Below are 20,165 nucleotides of genomic sequence, written 5' to 3'. Positions count from 1 at the left end.
ACAAAGCTATAATCTATAGAGTATAAAAAGGTAAAAGGGATTTTCTGAGGTTTTGTGCCATGAAGTCACACTAATCCACAGGTGGTGTATTCTAACCCAAAATGACTGAAACTTCAGTCTACTGAAGTTTACAATAAGGTGGATTCTAACCCAAAATACTAAAGCTCTTGTGATCCAGCCAAATGATCAGCGGTTTATAATAGGGATGGGCACGAGTACTCGGGTGTGGCAGCAATGATCTATCATGAAAACGATGTTCGATGGCGATCATGCATGATGTGACTTTTTACTTAATTCGAAATTCAGTGACAATTACCTCACAACTAAACCCAAATGTGCCAAAGAAGAGGGAGCTTATTTTTAATTTGGAGATTGATTATGTTGTGATTTTGAGGGGTACCTTGATTGACAGATGTCTCCTAGCAACCAAAGTAATATACAGTGCTGCAATGCTATCATTACGATCATCAAAATTAGAGTTATTTAAGGTTAAGTAGATATATCTTAAGGATATATCCAAGGACTAAGTCCTGGAATTAATCTAACAATACTATGTCTCATCTTTGTCTAATGAATTAAGTAATTAAATGAAAGAAGTTAAAGTAAGGATAGTAAGATGAGGCCTCAAAGCTGGAATTCAGATGCGGAGAGCCAGAGAGCTGAGCTGTTAGTCTCTCTGACCACCAAAAGTTACGTTTAAGGTCTTTATACACTCTAGCACAGTTACAAGTTAACTCAGAGGCATCAGGACATAATGTTATGACCCACTGAAGTGCGATGGCATTGTATGTTGACGTACCGGGCGGAAACACCAGCCCTAACACAAGTGTCTCTTATCCTGTATGTGCGCATTTGCAAGACTCCCGTCTGCACATTGTTGGAAACAATAACATCTATAAAGTTAGCACCAAGCTCTCTGAATTCAGCTCTGAAACCTCTGAAATCAGGTCAAAAGGGCAACAAGTTCATATACTAAGAATCTAAAATGTATATACTTTGTCCCAAAACAGTGCTCCAGTTTCTCACAGGAATGTAGGGCACAGAAAGCACAAATCATTTAACAAGGATAGAGAACGAGCATGAAGTAATCTTCCAACACACACACACATTGAACATATAAGGCTTGTGCCTGGTAGCATGTACACAACACAGGAATACAAGGATGGACATACAGTACAAGGAATACATGGATTCTCGAGTGAAAGTGTCAAATAACAGGATGGTTACTGAGATTAAGCGAGTAGTATTCAGCTGGTCATGTGATTCTATCATGGCCGCCCCCATGAGGGGACCCTCTCCATGTAGAATTAAACAGCTTTTATAAGATTACTGATGTGACTGGAGTCTTCATTTTAATGTGAGTGCTCATGATATCCTACATATATTGCTAAATTACAATTTGTGTCTATAGGAGTTACATTTACATTTATGCATTTGGCAGACGCTTTTATCCAAAAGTTAAACTTTTTAATGAGAAAAAAAGATTACTGAGTGCACTTTTAAGTATTTTTTTTACTCCCATCTCCACTTTCACTACTTAAAGTGTATATAATGCAAATGTAAAGTACCTTGGGCAACACATGGCCCCAACACATTCACATACAGCAGAACCCTGCTCCCACTTATAGCTAAATTCTTGGATATTTCCCTCAGTGTCAGGACAACATGAATAAGCAATAGAAATGTGTTTAAAATATTTAAATTTTTTGACAAATGTTGATTTCTGATAAACACACACACACTTTTTACACATATACTAAATGACTTAAACTATAAACATATAATATTATAAATGCCTGTTCATTTACATTTATACAAACACACGTATACACACATTAAAGGGTAGATATGTATCACCAGGCACTGTTTTAAAATGATCTGCTGGTTACTACAAGAGAAAATATTAACATAAATTATTTGAACTCCATTTGCCTGCTTCCATAAACCCAGCATATCTGTTCAACAATCTAACTGATTTAGAGATTATCCATTCCTTATTAATTCAGTTGTTATAATAGTTATGGGGGATTATTTTGCTATTTTTTGTAATTACTTTTATGCCTTTTGCTAATGCATTTGGTATCCGAAATTAAATAAAAATAGGCATAATGATGATAAAAATAAATAAATAAAAAAGTGAAGCTTCTTGAGTTTTTCGATCTTAATATCACATCCACACCTGCAACGTCTCTAGTCTGTCACAAGAGGTCGCTCTTTCCCCAACACAGATATTGTAATTCCGACCTGTACATTAATTTGAGTGTATAAATGTCAAATGGTCTCTTGTTTCCTGTTGAAAGTGTTTTTGCTGCACAGTGAAGAGGTATAGTAGTTAAAAAAAATCCAAGCACATCTTGTTGCCATTTGTATTTATTGCCCAGAGATTTTGGTATGTATTTCACGAGCATGTCCGTCATGTGTTTGTGTCTTTTGTTTAAGTTTCTCATTAAACTATTATTTATATTGTCAAGCCGGTTCTCGCCTCCTCCTTTCCATTGAACTGCGTTACACTCCTCGGAGGCTTGATTAGCCTGATAAGGGACCGGCTGTGTAGAATCACGACCCGCCCTCCCCCTGCCACCGTGTGTAATTCACTAACAGGGTTAGAAGGAAACTTCACAGGATAGCTGCTAAATAGATTAATAGTCAAAAAATATCAAATAATAATTATTGAATAATTGAATCGACAGCCTCTGTGACCCAGTCTTAAAATCTGTATGTCATGAGTTTAATAGGGCAAAAGAGCTATTTGGCAACCACTATTATCCACAATGAAGCATAACCTTGAGTAAATCGATCAAAATCCAGACCCCTGAGCAATGGAAAAACAAATGCTGCAGCCTATATCCAGATGATTCAGATTTGAAGAAGGGCAAAAACTGTTAAACGTTGGTGGTTATCCATAAATGTATGGGCAGCCATCTCGTGGGATTAATTTGGTCAATATGACTGCCCTGTATGGTTGTATACAGTAAGAGTAGGATTATGAGGCCATTATACAGAACCAGGTGTGTCCTGTTTCAAACACTTTTCTTTTAGAGTGCTTCTAGAATGGTAATGCCTTACATTAGTGCATACATACACACAAAAACAAGAACGAGTTATTTTGTGAACATTAGAATCAAATAGGTTGTTATTGTGCACTTTTCATTTTTCCCAGACAGCCATGATTCATTTAATCCATAAGTGAAAGTGTCCAATAACATGGCGGTTACTAAGATTAAAGGATTAATCTGGGTTCAAAACAAGTTAAGATAAATAAATATTTGAGGCATAATGTTGATTACCACAAAAATGTATTTAGAATTGTTCCTTCTTTTCTTAAAAAAAAAAGAAAGAAGCAAAAATCAAGGTTACAGTGAGGCACTTAGAATAGAAATCAATGGGAACATCTTTGGACAGAGGCAGAAATGTGAAGCTTATCATTTTATAAAAGCACTTACATTAAATCTTCTGTTAAAACGTGTTTATATTTTGAGCTGTAATGTTGTTAAAATCATTATTTTAGTGGAATTACAATGTTAACCTGTTACCCATTAACTTGTAATAGCAGGTTACAAAATTGTTTTAAAATTGCCAATAATATAACTTAGAAAGCAATTTTATCACACTAAAAGCATGTAAATATGCATTTTGTTTACATCTCGTGGCTGTACTTTTGAGACTGTGTGTATTTTAATGTTTACGAATTGGCCCCATTCACTTACATTCTAAGTGCCTCAACTAAGGCCTATCAACTGGGTAGCCGGGGCCAATAGCCTCAGACCTTTAGGCCAAGACCAAAATTTATCTGTGTTCCCACCATTAGGCCAATAACTCCACAGTGTTGCCCTAAAACCTGCCCTTGATACTCCGCTGTGGTGGCAATGTCACACATCCCGCCCATTTTACAAACAAGAGGGAAGCTCAAGCTGAGGTATCATGTTACCTAGACAGTTATCTAGAATATTGAGTTTATGTCGAACCTAAACAGCAAGATAAGTTAGTGTTGACAACTCACAGACTGTAACTGCCATGGTGTCCCGAGTGGTCTCTCCACTAACAGTCTGACGATGTCCAAGCACACCGTCTATGAAAGTTCACAGAATCATGGAAAGTCATCTCTTTGGGCACCGCTTTGTCCATTGGCCGTTTTACTGGATTTGTATTGTGCCCGCATTTGTATTTTTTCCCAAACCTGTACCATTGTGCGCTGGATTCTCAACCTGGGAAGATTGGCGAAACTCTGCCTTTTACATTGAACCCACCTCAATCCCCGGTTAGCCTTGTTTGGCCAAAGGCTAATCAGCGGGCCAAAGGCCATTGCCCGTTGAGGAGGCATGATGAAGACCCGGAAGTGACAGTGGGAACACGACTGGCCCTGGTATGCACTATCACGCCCTCATTTGGCCAACAGTGGAAATGTGGCTACTGTAACCCAGATTTATGCTTTTTTTTTAAAGAGAAGGAGGGACAAGTCTAAATAATTTTTGTGGTAATCAACAACATGCCACCGCTTGAGCTCAAATTGTATTTAACCCGTAATATTCCTTTAAGTGAGTAGTATTCATCTGGTCATTTGATCCTAACATGGCAGCCCCCATGAGTGGACCCTCTCCATTCTATATTTGGCTAATTTGTATGATATCATTCAACTTTCATCACAGCCAATAACGTCGCTGGACATCGTTTCCATCTAATATGAGACAATTACTTGCTTCTGTCACACACAACAGCTTCCTATCATGTTTACGCTCTACTGATCGGTTAGGTTTAGAAAAGGGGTTTGGGTAAGGGCATAATAATAAGCATGTCCTTAATGTCTCGTGTGAGGACCTGGCACTTACTTCCGTATTAGACATCCGGGCATTTGCACGTGATGAATTTCTTGCAAACAAAATTGTGCGAATTCATACGAAATACCCAACGTGTAAAATATGTAAGAATTCTCATGAGATCCTGTTGAATAAAACAGCTTATATAAGGTTACTGATATGACTGGAGTCTTCCTCTTATGTGAGTGTTCATGATTTTAAACATATGTTTCAAAATGACTATATATATATATATATATATATATATATATATATATATATATATATATATCTTTAGAGGTAAAACGCTTTTAACAAGGAAGAAAATAATACTGAGTGCACCTGTAATAAATGTTGTAAATGTTGTCCATTTTTAACCAATAGAACCTTTTTGTCACACCTGAGACTTTTGCCCAAGCGGCCACCAGTGGTCGCTAGCTGTTTAAGAGAATTTTAGTTTGAAGTTTTGTTTATTTTCTTGTGTCTCTGTTCCTGGTTCCTGCCCTGATTGTTCCCATCTGTTTCCTCATATACGTTGATTGCCCCAGTGTATTGATGTCCTTGTTTTTGCTTGTGTCTTGGTCAGTTGTTGTTTCCTGTTATCCCCAATGATGTGACCTTTGTTCTTTCCCCAAGTTTTTGTTTTGTTACTGTGTTTTCCAAGGTTTCTATCTGGCCTAATTTTCTTATTAAGTCAAAGCTGCAATTAGATTCTGCTGTCTTGACTTCTAAATGCATTCGTTACACTCTGTGTCTCTTTTGGAAGGATGCATCCTCCTGAGGTCGCATTTGTTGGCCGCATACGTCATACGTCTCGTTTCAGAAAAACGAGTCACTTCGAATGCGACCGTCTTTCCCGGGAATTCGGAGGATGCATGAGGTGTATCCTTCATGGGCACTCACAACCCACAATTCTTTTCTTCAAAGGAAATGTCTAAAAAAACAATTACACCAATTTGCCCGTAAATATGATGTTCAAACACAAGGAATGTTAATTCCCAAGTTTAAGTACCTCAGTAGATGGGTGCAGAGTATATCATATGTATAATTATATTAATATATAAATAAAATAAAGTATTAGACTAAAAGTACACCTGTAAAATCTATTTTCTTTTCTGTATACATCATTATAAATATCCTAAAATGTACCTCATACATTCCCTTCTAAAGGGACTTTGTTCCCTTCTCACTCTCTGTTAAAGAGTGGCGTGCTGTCATAGCAACCATGTTACGTTCCGTTTGTCCTATGAAGGCCGTCTCGTTAAACGAGGCTTGTTTAAAGAAGGACACTCGGTATACTGCAGCCTTCAAAGGACGTCCTACCTAGCACGCAGCCTTCAAAATGGACACAGACATTGTACAGTGTTAGCGTTCTGGTTTTATTTCTGGGGTATATGACATTGGTAGCATGGCATCAGGTCTTAATAATAATTTCTCATGAGATTAGTAAAAGTCATGAAATATCAACCAGATATTTCCATGTTAAGTATATTTTTGATATGTCATTGCCTCACTTCCTTCTCTTGCTCTCCCTCTTTCTTTATGTCCTTCTAACAACTTCGTTCCACCCCCAGTCCTCCTTTGGGAACTGTCTTGGTCATGCTTCCTGTGGATGTGATAACATAATGAGCTCAGAAGGAGAAAAATATGTTTCTTATAAGTGATTCACGTCACAGCTGTTTCTCCTCTAATAAGATGAGATAAGATGAGGGGTGACTGTGGAATAGTTGACCTATTTATATTAAATCAGCATCAACAATACATGATTTAAAAACTTGGCTGAAAACATATTTTTTCACATTGGCTTTTAATCAATCCTAGAGTTTGTGCTTTGTATTTCTGTATTATGTGTGTGTTCCATGTGTGTTATATTGCTATTTTTACTCTTTTGTATTGTACAGCACTTTGATCAACTTCTGTTGTTTTAATTTGTGCTTTATAAATACATTTGAATTTAACTGAATAATAAAAGTGCTGAAAATTCAAACGTCCTTGACCAGAATTCCCAAATAAACCATATTTTTCAAAATAAGGGCAAACAACAACTCACACTGTTCATGAGAGGACATAAGCCCCGCTGTTTTTGTCATTTTAATAGGCCATACCAGAGCACAGGAAGCAATTCATAATCATAATGTCAGAAGGATGATTTATTAAATCTGTGTTGTAAAAACTAGAAGGGAGAAGCCACTGATTAAGGCTTGGATCTACTCTTTTAGAACTGTACTAAGATTTTAAGGTCTTGCCAGATAGTATGGACGTACACAATTTCATTTTCTCTAGTTGTCTCGTTTTTTAGCAACTGTCTTAAAATGAATAATGCTGATTCAATGTTATGTTTTCCCCAAACATGAATGCGCAGCTAATAATGTGTACTGTACACTTACAGTATGCTGTCTAATGCTTAAATGCTTACCTGATAAGAAAATATTTTCAGAGGATCATCCTTCATCTGATATGTTGATGTTTGTATTTGCACAGTCTCCAGTAACAGTGTATGTCAGCAGTTTTGAGTCTGTGTTTTTCTATCAAATACAGAAAAAGTTTTATATATATAAACTTTTTTTTTTGCAAAGGATGAAGTGCTATAAACATGGAACAGTTAGACCTCAGAGATACCCACAGCTGGTTTAGATATGTACATTTAAGTGTGAACAGGGGAGTCCAAAAAACGAATGCTTAACAACAGCTTCAAAATCTGGTAAGGGTTTTAAGAACTTCAAACACTGGTGGAAGGTCAACAAGCTCTGAGAACTGTGCCGTTCTCAGGTTTAACATATTTGATGCTGACATGAGAAAGTCTTTGAACTGGTATTAAAGGTAGTGGGTTTATATAAAAGAAAGAGTAGGTGAGCAAGATTTTAAACAGACCAAGCCATGCTCATTGAGAAAGAAGTAATATCAACACAGCATATTCATCTGACCACAAATCTGCCATTTACTTTGTCAAGTATAACACCTACTCTGACTTTTTGAGAGAGTGGAGAATGTTGGTCACATTGTGATCCAATCTGCTATTCATTAGGCCATTAGTTGACAGGAAGAACAGCCGTTTATTAAAGGTGAAAGGTCACTGAGTGCATGGCCAATAGTTCAGTCCAGGACTCCAAGACTTGCTGCAAAGGAATGCAACTTTATCTGTCCTGCAAGATAAACAAATGTCCAGTTGAATGGTTGAATGGGACATCTAAAAAAGAACAAATGAAGGAGACACTACCAAACGACACAGCAAACTTAAAGTCCTTGACACACTGTAAGTATGTCAAAAGTCATGGGAACCACAGTTAACAACCTTTTCCTCCAACATGTTTACAAAACAACATAGCTGAATAATGTCGCTTCACTGTCAGATTAAATGTTGCGACTATCCTGGACAAGCTACATGAGAACCTTATAGGAATGACTGCTATCGTCTTTCATCATGACTTTTGTCAAATAAATGGCCATACAATATGTTTGTTTTATGTTGATTCTTTCAATGTAATAAGCAGACTTCGTCAAAGACAAATTTAGTTTATTCTTCCTATACATTAAACTGATATAGTGGGCTTGGACAAAATAGTAGTACCAATCTCATTTTCCAATCCTCACCCAAACATTAGCGGTCAACATAAAATCATGTTACTAAAGAAATGAATAAAAACACTGGAGAAATGGAGAACAAAAATGCATGAATGATAGCAGCTGAAACAAATAAACAAAACCACACTTTATGGATTTAAAACATTAGATTAAAAGGGCATTGCCAGTAGTCCCATGTCAGTTGCGAAACATCTGGCGAGTTTCACTGTTGTTCCTTTCATGGCAACAGCTGGTTGTTATTCTGTAAACTTTCCGAATTCTCTGCAGTCACATTGGTCGTAATCTTCATCATAGTGCAGTAGCTGATTTCACTTTGGATGACAGCACTTGCCGGAACCTTCTCTTCAACTCTTGCATGTTTGGGCTCTTTGGTCTGGCAAGATGTAGCCCTCCTTTTCTCTTCTCCCCATTTCCTCCTCCCAGTGCTCGGTTCACTTCCTGACATAGATGCAGAAAAGCAGCCTGGACGCTCTCATGGTTCTCCCTGGCTGATGCCTCAAAGTAGGGTCCTCCCAATTCATCAGCCAGGGCCTTACCCTCATGATCTGGGACCTGCCGGGCACGCAGCAGGTCGCTTTTGTTTCCCACAATGATGACAGGGATGTTGCCACTGGGGTGGATTCGACGCAAATGTTGGTAGAGTGGCTGGATGGTGTGGTAGCTTTTGAGGTCAGTGATGGAGAAGACAAGAACATACCCGTCTGCCCAGTAAATGGAGCGGTTTATCTGCTCTTGACAATAAAGGTCCTCTACATCATCCTGGAAAGATAAAATAGTCAGTATTAAAGATTAGTTGGATGAAATTATTAGTAAACAATTTTACATGATATTGGAAAAGACAGCTGATCAAGACAATCTTTTTTATGTAAAAAGAAAAGCGAGAACTAGACACATTACAAAAATATTGATTTCATAATTTATTTAAACAATAAAAGGTTAAGATCACCCAAAAAAGAAAATTCTTTCATCATTTACTCACCCTCATGCCATCCCAAATGTGTATGACTTTCTTTCTTATGCAGAACACAAATTTAGATTTTTTTTGAAGATGATCTCATCTCTGTAGTTTCATACAATGCAAGTGAATGGGTACTGTAATTTGAATGTCCAAAAAAGCATATAATGGGAGCATAACAGTAATCCATACAACTCCAGTGGATAAATCCGTGTCTTCAGAAGCAATATGACAAGTGTGGGTGAGAAACAGATCAATATTTACATCATTTTTAACAATGAATCCCAACTTTCCCTTTTACTTTCACATTCTTGTTCATTTGTTTTTGGCAATTTGCATTCGTCGTGCATATCGCTACCTACTGGGCAGGGAGGAGAATTTATAGTAAAAAAAAGACTTAAATATTGATCTTTTTCTCACCCACACCTATCATATCACTTCTGAAGACATGGATTAAACCACTGGAGTTTTATGGATTTAGGTTTTATGCTGCCTTTATGTGATGTAGCTTTAGTTCTGGCCACTATTCACTTGCATTGTATGGGCCAACAGAGCTAAAAATCTTTATTCATGTTCAACAGAAGAATGAAATTGATACACAACTGGGATGGTATGAGGGTGACTAAATGAGATAATTTTGGTTGAACTATCCCTTTAAATAATTTATTTGAACAATTACTATATTTATAATAATGGAACCAAGAGGGCAACTCTAAAATAAAGATTATCTTCTCAGTCTTCATAGCAGCTATATATGGTATATAGTGTACAGTGGGGCTGAAGCCCACCTGGGATTAAATTAACTTCTCCCAAAACACTAAATACCAAAACTACCACAGCGCTTTCAAAAACACCTGTTTGTCTTTATGTACTGCAAAATGTTCCTGATCCATGAGATCATTTTGTGCAACGTCTAAATGTTGATTTTCAGGTAATTTGATCTACCATTGAATAACATTTAAAATGTTGCAAATGTATGTATCTAATGGGGATCCCTGAAATGATCACATTTGTTTTGAGAAAAAACATTGTTATTTGTCATTTTCAGATTTGTTCAATTATATTTCCTAGTGGCATCTCGCGCTTAAGGCAGTGGTTCTCAACTTTTTTTTGATGAATGCCCCTCTACTTCATTCCCTTTTTGCCTATGTTTACGCATTTCTATTTCATCTAAAAGAATAGTGTATTTTGCATTTGCCCCTATGAACATTTTAATGTATTTCTATATTTTTTTTTTTTTGTAGTTTTAACAGTGGCATTTTTAACAACACCATAGTAAACACATGGAAGCATGGATCTTCTTCACTACCATGGTTAGATGTAACATGATTTCTAAAAAACAAATTATGGCATTTTTGTAATTGCAAACAGTAGGCCTACTCTAAAACACATAAAAACAAAAAATACTAAATATAACATTTAAAATTTGTAACAAAAATGTATAATATTCCCTCACTCCCCTAATGTATCCTATGACAACTTTAATAGAGCTGAAGTAGTGATATGATAATATGTATTATGAATATATTTCTGCCTAATGTACAGTTAGTGTTACTATAGTAAATTTAAGGGTGGTCATGTAAAATTCTGTGGCAAATTCAAATGGTTTCTGTGTCTCATGCCGCACTTCTCACTGGTTCTCGCAGCTCTGCAATGATCATTGTTGCTGCAATGATGTTTAAGAGCACAAGAACTGTCTGTGAGTAAAAACACACCTGCTTTGTGCTTGCGCTTCTCTGTCCATTGACCCGTATCCACCTACAGAGCCATACAGGTGCATTAGCGGAGATTTGTGACTCCACCTGTCTATTTGACGCTGCTAAACCAGCTACTTCAGAATCAGATGAACCGCAGTACAAATGCATACCAACCTGTATAATGGAGTCTAGATAAACAGTTGAATGCAAACAGGAACTTGATTTGTAACCTAACGCCCCCCTCTCTACTAATTTGGCCCTCAGTGCCCCCTGGCATCCTTTGAACACCCACTGGGGGGGCGGTACCGCCCCCGTTGAGAAATCCTGCTTTAAGGGGTGCCTTCAGTCCCATTGTACTTTACTAACCACCGTGCTTTAGACAGGATCAGATTCATTCAGCTGACAAGAGCTTTTCAACTGTTGAACCTCCTCTTGAGTGCGCATGAGTCTAATGAGCTCATGGCTGAACACACCCTCTTTATCTCCTGCCCTGCATGCCTTGTTTACAGGCCAGATGTTTGAACTAATATTCCCCACAGTTCATCTGAAGTATGCAGGAATCCCACAGGCACTGACTGAGTGATCTAAATGACTGATAAAGCAAAATTAGGAAATTTAGCTGAAAGATGGTAGTTAGTGTTGGTAATGTTATTTAGAGGTATACCTGCAGTGAGACACATGGAGTGTCCTGCACTTGTAAAGAAACTTGCTCCCCATCCAAATTAATCTTCCTTGAATACAAGGCTCCTATAAATGAAGTTTGAATGTTGAATAAAAGTATGCATAGTTTTCAGTAGGCTATAGTATAGCATTGTTTTATGGCTTACCTGTATTGGGTTCATAGTCACCTATGAATCTCTTGGTAAGAAATCTTACAATCAGAGCTGGAAAATTAAACCAAAGGGAAAATTTGTATCATTATACAGTATAATACAATGTGTTTGCTATCTATCTATAGCTATCTGTCTGTCTGTCTATATATATATATCTGTCTGTCTGTCTGTCTGTCTATCTGTCTGTCTATATATATATATATCTGTCTGTCTATCTATCTGTCTGTCTGTCTGTCTGTCTATATATATCTGTCTGTCTATATATATATATATATATATATATATATATATATATATATATCTATCATATGTCTGTCTGTCTGTCTATCTATCTATCTGTCTAATATATATATATATATATATGTCTGTCTATCTATCTATCTGTCTGTCTGTCTGTCTGTCTATATATATATATATATATCTGTCTGTCTGTATATATATCTATCTATCTATCTATCTATCTGTCTGTCTGTCTCTCATATGGCAATATGTCACATCTCACAAGTAGTGCGTCAGTGTGTGTCACACCCTGGCGTTAGTGTATATTCTATCTATATACTATTAATATCTCAATCACTATAATATATATAATTAGAATATATTGTATATGATCAAGATCAACATGTCCTGTTAGAATGAGTTACAAACGCAGAAAGTTTAAATATATAAACATATATATATATATATATATATATATAAAAAAAACAAGCATTTTATGCATTTACCTGTTTTTCCGACGTTGCTTGCCCCAAGAACAGCTATTTTAACGTTTTTGTTGGGCACGCAGTCTAGTACAGGGTACTCCGGTATAGGAACTAGCAGAAAGTTGCTAGAACCACTGCTCATTGTTCTTGGCTGCTCGGTAAGAAGACGCATTTAGGAAGCTGTGATTCTTATAAGGCTGCCCAGGAATGCATGTCTTCTCCTCCACTTTCTCCAGCTACTATATGTGCCCGCTCCAAATGTTTGGAGTCCTCATAACGCAAGTCTTCTGTGATCTCCGCTTGAAACAAAGCTTTGATTGTTTGAATAAAATACAAGCATCCAGCACATCCAAAACACTGGCTCCACTTCTGCAAGTCATGAATGTTAATTCTGCATAACGGCCCTCAAATGAGGTAACTTAATTTGTGAGCAGTTCATAACCCGCAGTTCCTGGTCGCCAGACAACAAGACCTCAGCTGCGCCTTCAGCGAAAAGCAACGGGAAAAGCTCACAAGGGGCGTGAGTAAACCAGGGCACTCTGACCCACATCAATTCATTTCTTGAGATATGCATAACATTTATAGAATAGTTTACACAATTTTATATTTCAATATTTTTCAATACATTTTAATAATATACACATATAAAAAATATATATAATATTATTAATTTAATAACCCATATTGGTTTGTTTTTAGCCCGGCCGCTGTTTAAATATGGGACAGAATTGGGTTAAACTAACCCAGCAAGTTGGGTTGTTAATTTTAGCCCAGCAAATGGGTTGTTTATTCAACCCAAATGCAGGTTAATTTTTACTGAAATGTCTGGGTTAATTTGATCTCATAAATGGGTTAATATTTTCAGATTGTTTTATCCTTAAAAAAAAAATCTGTCAAATAAAACACACTATAAACAAATGTGTAAACATGATTGTTCCTTTATTATTGGATGAATGTCAAAACATTCAATAAGTGCCTTTACAAAATGCATTTCAAAATGCAAAATGCATTTTACAAATGTTTTAATAAGCAGCATGTAGAACAATAATGTCACATTTATAATTAATGTTAATTACGCTAAGCATTAAAAACATTAAACACCCTTTGTATTATTAAAAGGAAAATTCACCGAAAAATGAAAAATCTCTCATTTACTCACCTTCATCCCCAGATGTGTATGCCTTTCTTCTGCTTCTAAAATGATTTGCTTTTGTTCAGAATATCTCAGCTCTGTTGGTCCATTATACGCAAGTGAATAGTGGCCAAAACTTTGAAGTTCAAAAAGTACATAAGGGCAGCATGAATGTAATCCATAAGACTCCAGTTGTTAAATCCATGTCTCCAAAAGTGATATGAAAGATGTGGGTGAGAAACAGGTAAATATTTAAGACTTTACTCTAAATCTCCAATTTCCACCTGAAAGAAAAACTAAACTGGTACCACCTGTGACTTTTCGATGGGAAAGTGAGGATTTATAGTGAAAAAATGACTTAAATACTGATGTGTTTTTCACGTTTAGACACATTCATTTAACCACTTTTATGCTACATTTACATGCTGTTTGGAGCTTCAAATTTTGATCACCATTCACTTGCATTGTATGGACCTACAGAGCTGAGATATTCTCCTAAAAATCTTAATTTGTGTTCTGCAGAAGAAAGAAAGTCATCCACATCTGGGATGGGATGAAAGTGAGTAAATGATGAGAGAGTTTTAATTTTTGGGTGAATAATCCTTTAAACGTCCAGTACTAGAACATTATTTATGTAAGGAATGAATGAATCCATAAAAGTAATTACACTAAAAGTTTACATTTTCTATGTGCGACCCAAGTGTATGATTTAGGGGAATATCACCTTAGCTGGAGGTACTCAACCATATTTGTTCCAACCTACAAAAAGACAATAAGAAAGAAAAGAAAAAAGGTTAAAGAAAGACATTTATTGAATAAAAATAAAAATATCAGCTAGCTTCCCTGTCAAACAAATATATTTATTGAGTAAAAAATTAAAATATCAGGTCGGGAGATGAGATTTTGTCGAGTTCTGATTTACAGCTAATTAGCCAAAAGCCAAATATAGTTAACTTGTGTCTTGCTAACAAGCATACTACTACTAGCTAATGTAATAAGTTAGCTAATGTTTAGCAAAGGCAATATATCATGTCCATACAGATTAATGTACTGTACTTAATGGAGACACTACAGGTGAATCCAGTAAAATTTGTGTCTAATAACGTTTCATTGCAATCGCCATATTGATATGCAAATTAGGCATTAACTAATTAAAATTTGCAAATTTGCATACATTTGACAAGGCACTGTGGGTGAATATGATAAACAAAATAACTGAAGCATATCACCACAGAACTTCCCCAGTTAATGACTTACATCAAGATTATTTTCCCCCTGAAATATTATGTTAAAATATGCAGATTAGCTTGTTTTGGTTAATTTAGAAGAAATCTACAGATGCAAACAGACGGAGGGTAGTAGGCATAAAACAAACATCATCTAAATATGTATTTTGGAAGTTTTCTTTCCATTTGAGTAAAAGAAGACATGGAAGCAAAATAGACCAAAATCTCAAAATTGACCACACTCTCCTTGGTGCAGTCATTTATTCTAAATATATTCTTGAAACTAGTAGCATAGAAAACATGCACATTGTGGCATAGTTTCCTTTGCTGTTGCGTGCTCTTGTGATAAATCTAGTGAATACTAAAGAAGGCCATGGTTTCTGTGTGAACTGATTATTTTGTAGAAATCTGTTGAGTATGAAACAATTGCGTGAGTGTGAGGGAATTAAAATAAATTGGTAAGGAAGTCAGAGCTGTGTTATAACCTTTTGCTTAAACATTTCTTTAAAATAAATAATTATGAAAAGTGCCCTTTTTTCCCACTTGAGGCTCTGCCCCCCAAAATGTCTGTGCACGTCCCTGGTGTGCAGTAATGATATTATAGATAAAAACACTTCACCGAATAAATCCTCCAATTTGCCCATGCTGAGAACCGATAACTCCTGAAGATGATCCAAAAAGCTTGCGTCAGATAACTCAACAGATGTGCTGGTCTGACTACCCCACCCGGTGGTCTCTGTAGAACAGTAATCTGTGGGAGTTTCTAAACTATCCAATGTAAGTAGGGAATGTCAGTGTAGAAATCAATGGGCATTTCCAAACCAGGATGTGCGTTTCTAAACTATCCAATGAAAGTAGGGAATGTCAGTGTAGAAATCAATGGGCATTTCCAAACCAGGATGTGCGTTTCTAAACTATCCAATGAAAGTATGGAATCTCAGTGTAGAAATCAGTGGACGTTTCTAAACTAGGATGGGCGTTTCTGAACTATCCAATGAAAGTAGGGAATCTCAGTGTAGAAATCAATGGGCGTTTCTGAACTATCCAATGAAAGTTTGGAATGTCAGGGTAGAAATCAATGGACGTTTCCAAACTAGGATGGGCATTTCTGAACTATCCAATGAAAGTAGGGAATCTCAGTGTAGAAATCAATGGATGTTTCCAAACTAGGATGGGCGTTTCTGAACTATCCAATAAAAGTTGGGAATGTCAGTGTAGAAATCAATGGCCGTTTCCAAACCAGGATGGACTTTTCTAAATCTCGGAGAAGAAATCAATAGATGTTTCCAAACCAGGATGGGCATTTCTAATCTATCCAATGAAAGTAAGGAATCTCAGTGTAGAAATAAATGGGTGTCATTGTTTTGTGAATAAACAATTTCCATCACCTTAATGCGCATTTTAACAAATGCCAAACTCTAGAAAATCCAACTCCTTCAAGCGCATTCAATTAATTTAGAAAGATTATTCGCATATCAGGCATTTCCATTCAGGATTTCTTATGCACAATTTAAAAATGTGCATAAAAATAGTTGGAAACAAAGTGAAAAATGACCCAGTGTTACATTTTCTCCCCGTCTAGGGGTCAGGAAGAAAACTAACAATTTATAAAGAACTTAAAGATAGGGGGGAAAAAAAAGTGTTTGGAAGGTCTTTACTCCTGTCCCAGCCAACAATAACCACAACAGTTTACGAAAACAGTATACAAGTTTTATTGTCCTCTATTAAATACAAAACAAAAGGGAAGCATAAAGTCTTCAAGAGGGGACCAGGCCAAAATAACAAACAAAATGTGTCTAGCTGAAAAGGGAGGCACAAACTACTTACCCCTACAAAGAAAAATAAATTAACAACAATTTTGCCTCACTCTCTACCTAGCAATAAACAAGAGAAAACCGGTTTAACAAAGAAAATGGCGCCCACCTCTCTACCGCTTTCATGGATACCAACGGGTGGAAAAGATTGCACACCCAACAAAGGGACAATGTTTAAATTAGGGTAAGTTTAACATAAACAACTTGTGGTTTCCAATTAACAACAGCATAGAAACCCACAAAGGCTATCAACACTGGGGCAGGAGGAACGAGTCTTTCCACCTCAGCTTTATTCCCATGTTCTTCTGATCAGCACCAATCAGAGCTGCTCAGCACTCAATCCTAATTACTCACAGCTGATGTAAATTAACCTGGTTGGGATGACAGGGAACACAAGGGAGACAACAGAAAACATACAAACAATGTATAGTCAATATACATACAACTTCTACATCCACAGATGTAACAAGGAAATTAAAGAAAGATACGCCCTGGGACGTAACACCCAGCCACTAACCCAGTGGCTTGTTTACACAAAAACTATCCAGTAGAAAGAAAATAACCCAATAATATGACCCAACAGGCCCAACCCAGCATTTGGGTTGAAAAAATAACCCAGCAGTTTTTAGTGTGTGTGTGTGTGTGTGTGTGTATATAAATAAATATATATATAAGCTCTGGAAAAAATTAAGAGGCCGATGTTTCTCTGGATTTATATTTATAGGTATATGTTTGAGTAAAATGAACATTTTTGTTTTATTCTGTAAAGTACTGACAAAATTTCTCCCAAATAAAAGTCCTGCCATTTAGAGCATTTATTTGCAGAAAATTACAAATGGTCAAAAAAACTAAAAAGACGCAGTGTTTTCAGACCTCGAATAACAAGTTAATATTAATTTTGAAACAACAATACCAATGTTTTAATTTAGAAGTGTTCAGAAATCAATATCTTGATCCAGTGGTCCTCCATCCACACCTTAATTGACCTGGATGTGTGGCATGGAGCATTGTTCTGCTGGAAAAAACAATCCATGGAGTTGGGGAACATTGTCACAGCAGAAGAAAGCAAGTTTTCTTCAAGCATAACCTTGTGCTTGGCTTGATTCATGTGTCCTTCACAAAGATGAATCTGCCGATTCCAGCCTTTTTGAAGCACCTCAGATAATCACCTATCCTCCACCGATCCTCCACCTGGTTGTCTAATGGTTAGACAGAGACCTGGAGAGGCCTTCTGGACTTCTCGCACCCACTGTGAAATTTGGTGGAGGATTGATACCGTAGCCTTTCTGTCAGCTCGAACCAGTCTGACCATTCTCTGTTACCTCTCTCATCAACAAGGCATTTCCATCCACAGAACTCACTGGATGTTTTTTGTTTTTCACACTGTTCTGAGTAAATTCTAGAGACTGTTTTGTGTGAAAATCCCAGGAGATCATCAGTTACAGAAATACTCAAACCAGCCCATCTGGCAACATCAATCATGCCACAGTCAAAATCACTGAGATCATATTTTTCCCCATTCTGATGGTTGATGTGAACATTAACTGAAGCTCCTGACCCGTATCTGCATGATTGTATGCACTGCTGCCACACGATTGGCTGATTAGATAATCGCATAAATAATTAGGTGTACCTAATAAAGTGCTCAGTGATTGATGTATGTGTGTGTGTGTGGGCATGTTTATGTGGTTTATGAGGACAATTTTTTAGGTTACAAACTTGGAAATTACAAGGGTATTATGCTATAAATGTGTTTTATGAGAACATTTCTACTGTCAACATAATTTCAATAGCTTACAAAAACTACTTGTGTGTGTGTGTGTGTGTGTGTGTGTGTGTGTGTGTGTGTGTGTGTGTGCATGGAAACACGGCACGGAAACAGAGAGCGACAGTCTGGTCTTTACGGTCGCCTTATAGCCATCTTCTCCTCCCTTTCCTGTCTCCTGATCTATTAGTCAAGTCAAGTCAAGTGGTTTTTATTGTCGTTTCAACCATATACATTTAGTACAGTACACAGCAAAACGAGACAACGTTCCTCCAGGACCATGGTGCTACATAAAAACAACAAAGGACCAACACAGGACCACATGAGACTACACAACGAAATAAAATACCTATATAAACTACCTATATATACCTATATAAAGTGCACGTGCAAACATGTGCAAAAAGTACAGGACAGTACAACAAATTACTGACAATGAACAGGACAATAGACAGTGCAGCGCCGACCAGTACTCAGTAGTGCAAAAAGATGACAGTTTCTAAAAATGTAAACATAACATACTATGAGATAGTGTTCTATGCACATAGCAGTTATTGAGGTAGCAGACAGTTATAAAGTGACAGTTATTAAAGTGCAACTCAGGACACGTGTGTGTCAAACCAGTCTCTGAGTATTGAGAAGTCTGATGGCTTGGGGGAAGAAGCTGTTACACAGTCTGGCCGTGAGGGCCCGAATGCTTCGGTACCTCTTGCCAGACGGGAGGAGGGTAAAGAGTTTGTGTGAGGGGTCGTCCACAATGCTGGTTGCTTTGCGGATACAGTGTTTTTTGTAAATGTCTTTGATGGAGGGAAGAGAGACTCCAATGATCTTCTCAGCTGTCCTCACTATCCTCTGCAGGGCTTTGCGGTCCGAAACGGTGCAAGTCCCAAACCAGGCAGTGATGCAGCTGCTCAGGATGCTCTCAATAGTCCCTCTATACAATGTAGTGAGGATGGGGGTTGGGAGATGTGCTTTCCTCAGCCTTCGAAGAAAGTAGAGACGCTGCTGGGCTTTCTTGGTGATAGAGCTGGTGTTGAGGGACCAGTTGAGGTTCTCCGCCAGTTGAACACCAAGGAATTTGGTGCTCTTGACGATCTCCACATAGGAGCCGTCGATGTTCAGCGGAGAGTGTTCACCTTGTGCTCTCCTAAAGTCAACAACCATCTCTTTTGTTTTGTCGACATTCAGGGACAGGTTGTTGGCTCTACACCAGTTCGTCAGCCGCTGCACCTCCTCTCTGTATGCTGACTCGTTTTTCTTGCTGATGAGAACCACCACGGTCGTGTCATCGGCGAACTTGATGATGTGATTCGAGCTGGCTAATCCAAAACTATTAGCCTATTAAGCATATACATCGGTCAAAAGAAATATAGGGCGACCGGAGTGTAAACACGTCTCTCCAATAGTCAGATGATCGGTACAAAAACAAGCGTGGTGAGGAGGAAGGCACGTGAATACGAATTTTACTATGACGAAGGCTTGGTTCATGAATATTAATTAGGCTACGTGACCAGGCGCTCCCTGGACGCTCCAGGAAGATTACCAAGCAACGTCAGCACGATCTACTTAATATGCATAAGTACAGCCTTCGCCGTAGTACGTTGAGGAAAATCGAGCCGGACCTGTGTGTAATACGCAGCTGCTGAACTGAGCGAGGCGACACT

At 37.4% G+C, this 20,165-nt stretch overlaps 1 protein-coding gene across 1 annotated transcript; it reads right to left on the bottom strand.

The window, feature by feature from the left end:
- Positions 1-6,172: 6,172 nt before the first annotated feature.
- rasl11a (RAS-like, family 11, member A) lies at positions 6,173-13,067 on the bottom strand. Its single transcript, XM_052149642.1, has 6 exons — positions 12,586-13,067; positions 11,855-11,911; positions 11,692-11,774; positions 7,757-9,134; positions 7,210-7,318; positions 6,173-6,399 (listed from the first exon to the last, which is right to left on the bottom strand). The coding sequence occupies exons 1-4, from the start codon at positions 12,734-12,736 to the stop codon at positions 8,664-8,666; spliced, it is 762 nt and encodes a 253-aa protein (XP_052005602.1). The 5' UTR covers positions 12,737-13,067; the 3' UTR covers positions 6,173-6,399; positions 7,210-7,318; positions 7,757-8,663.
- Between the last annotated feature and the right edge of the window lie 7,098 nt (positions 13,068-20,165).

Source organism: Xyrauchen texanus, chromosome 2 (assembly GCF_025860055.1).
Source record: "Xyrauchen texanus isolate HMW12.3.18 chromosome 2, RBS_HiC_50CHRs, whole genome shotgun sequence".
In the NCBI taxonomy this organism is placed as follows: domain Eukaryota; kingdom Metazoa; phylum Chordata; class Actinopteri; order Cypriniformes; family Catostomidae; genus Xyrauchen; species Xyrauchen texanus.
Note: the sequence above shows the minus strand (reverse complement) of the source record. Positions and strands in the feature narration are given on the sequence as shown.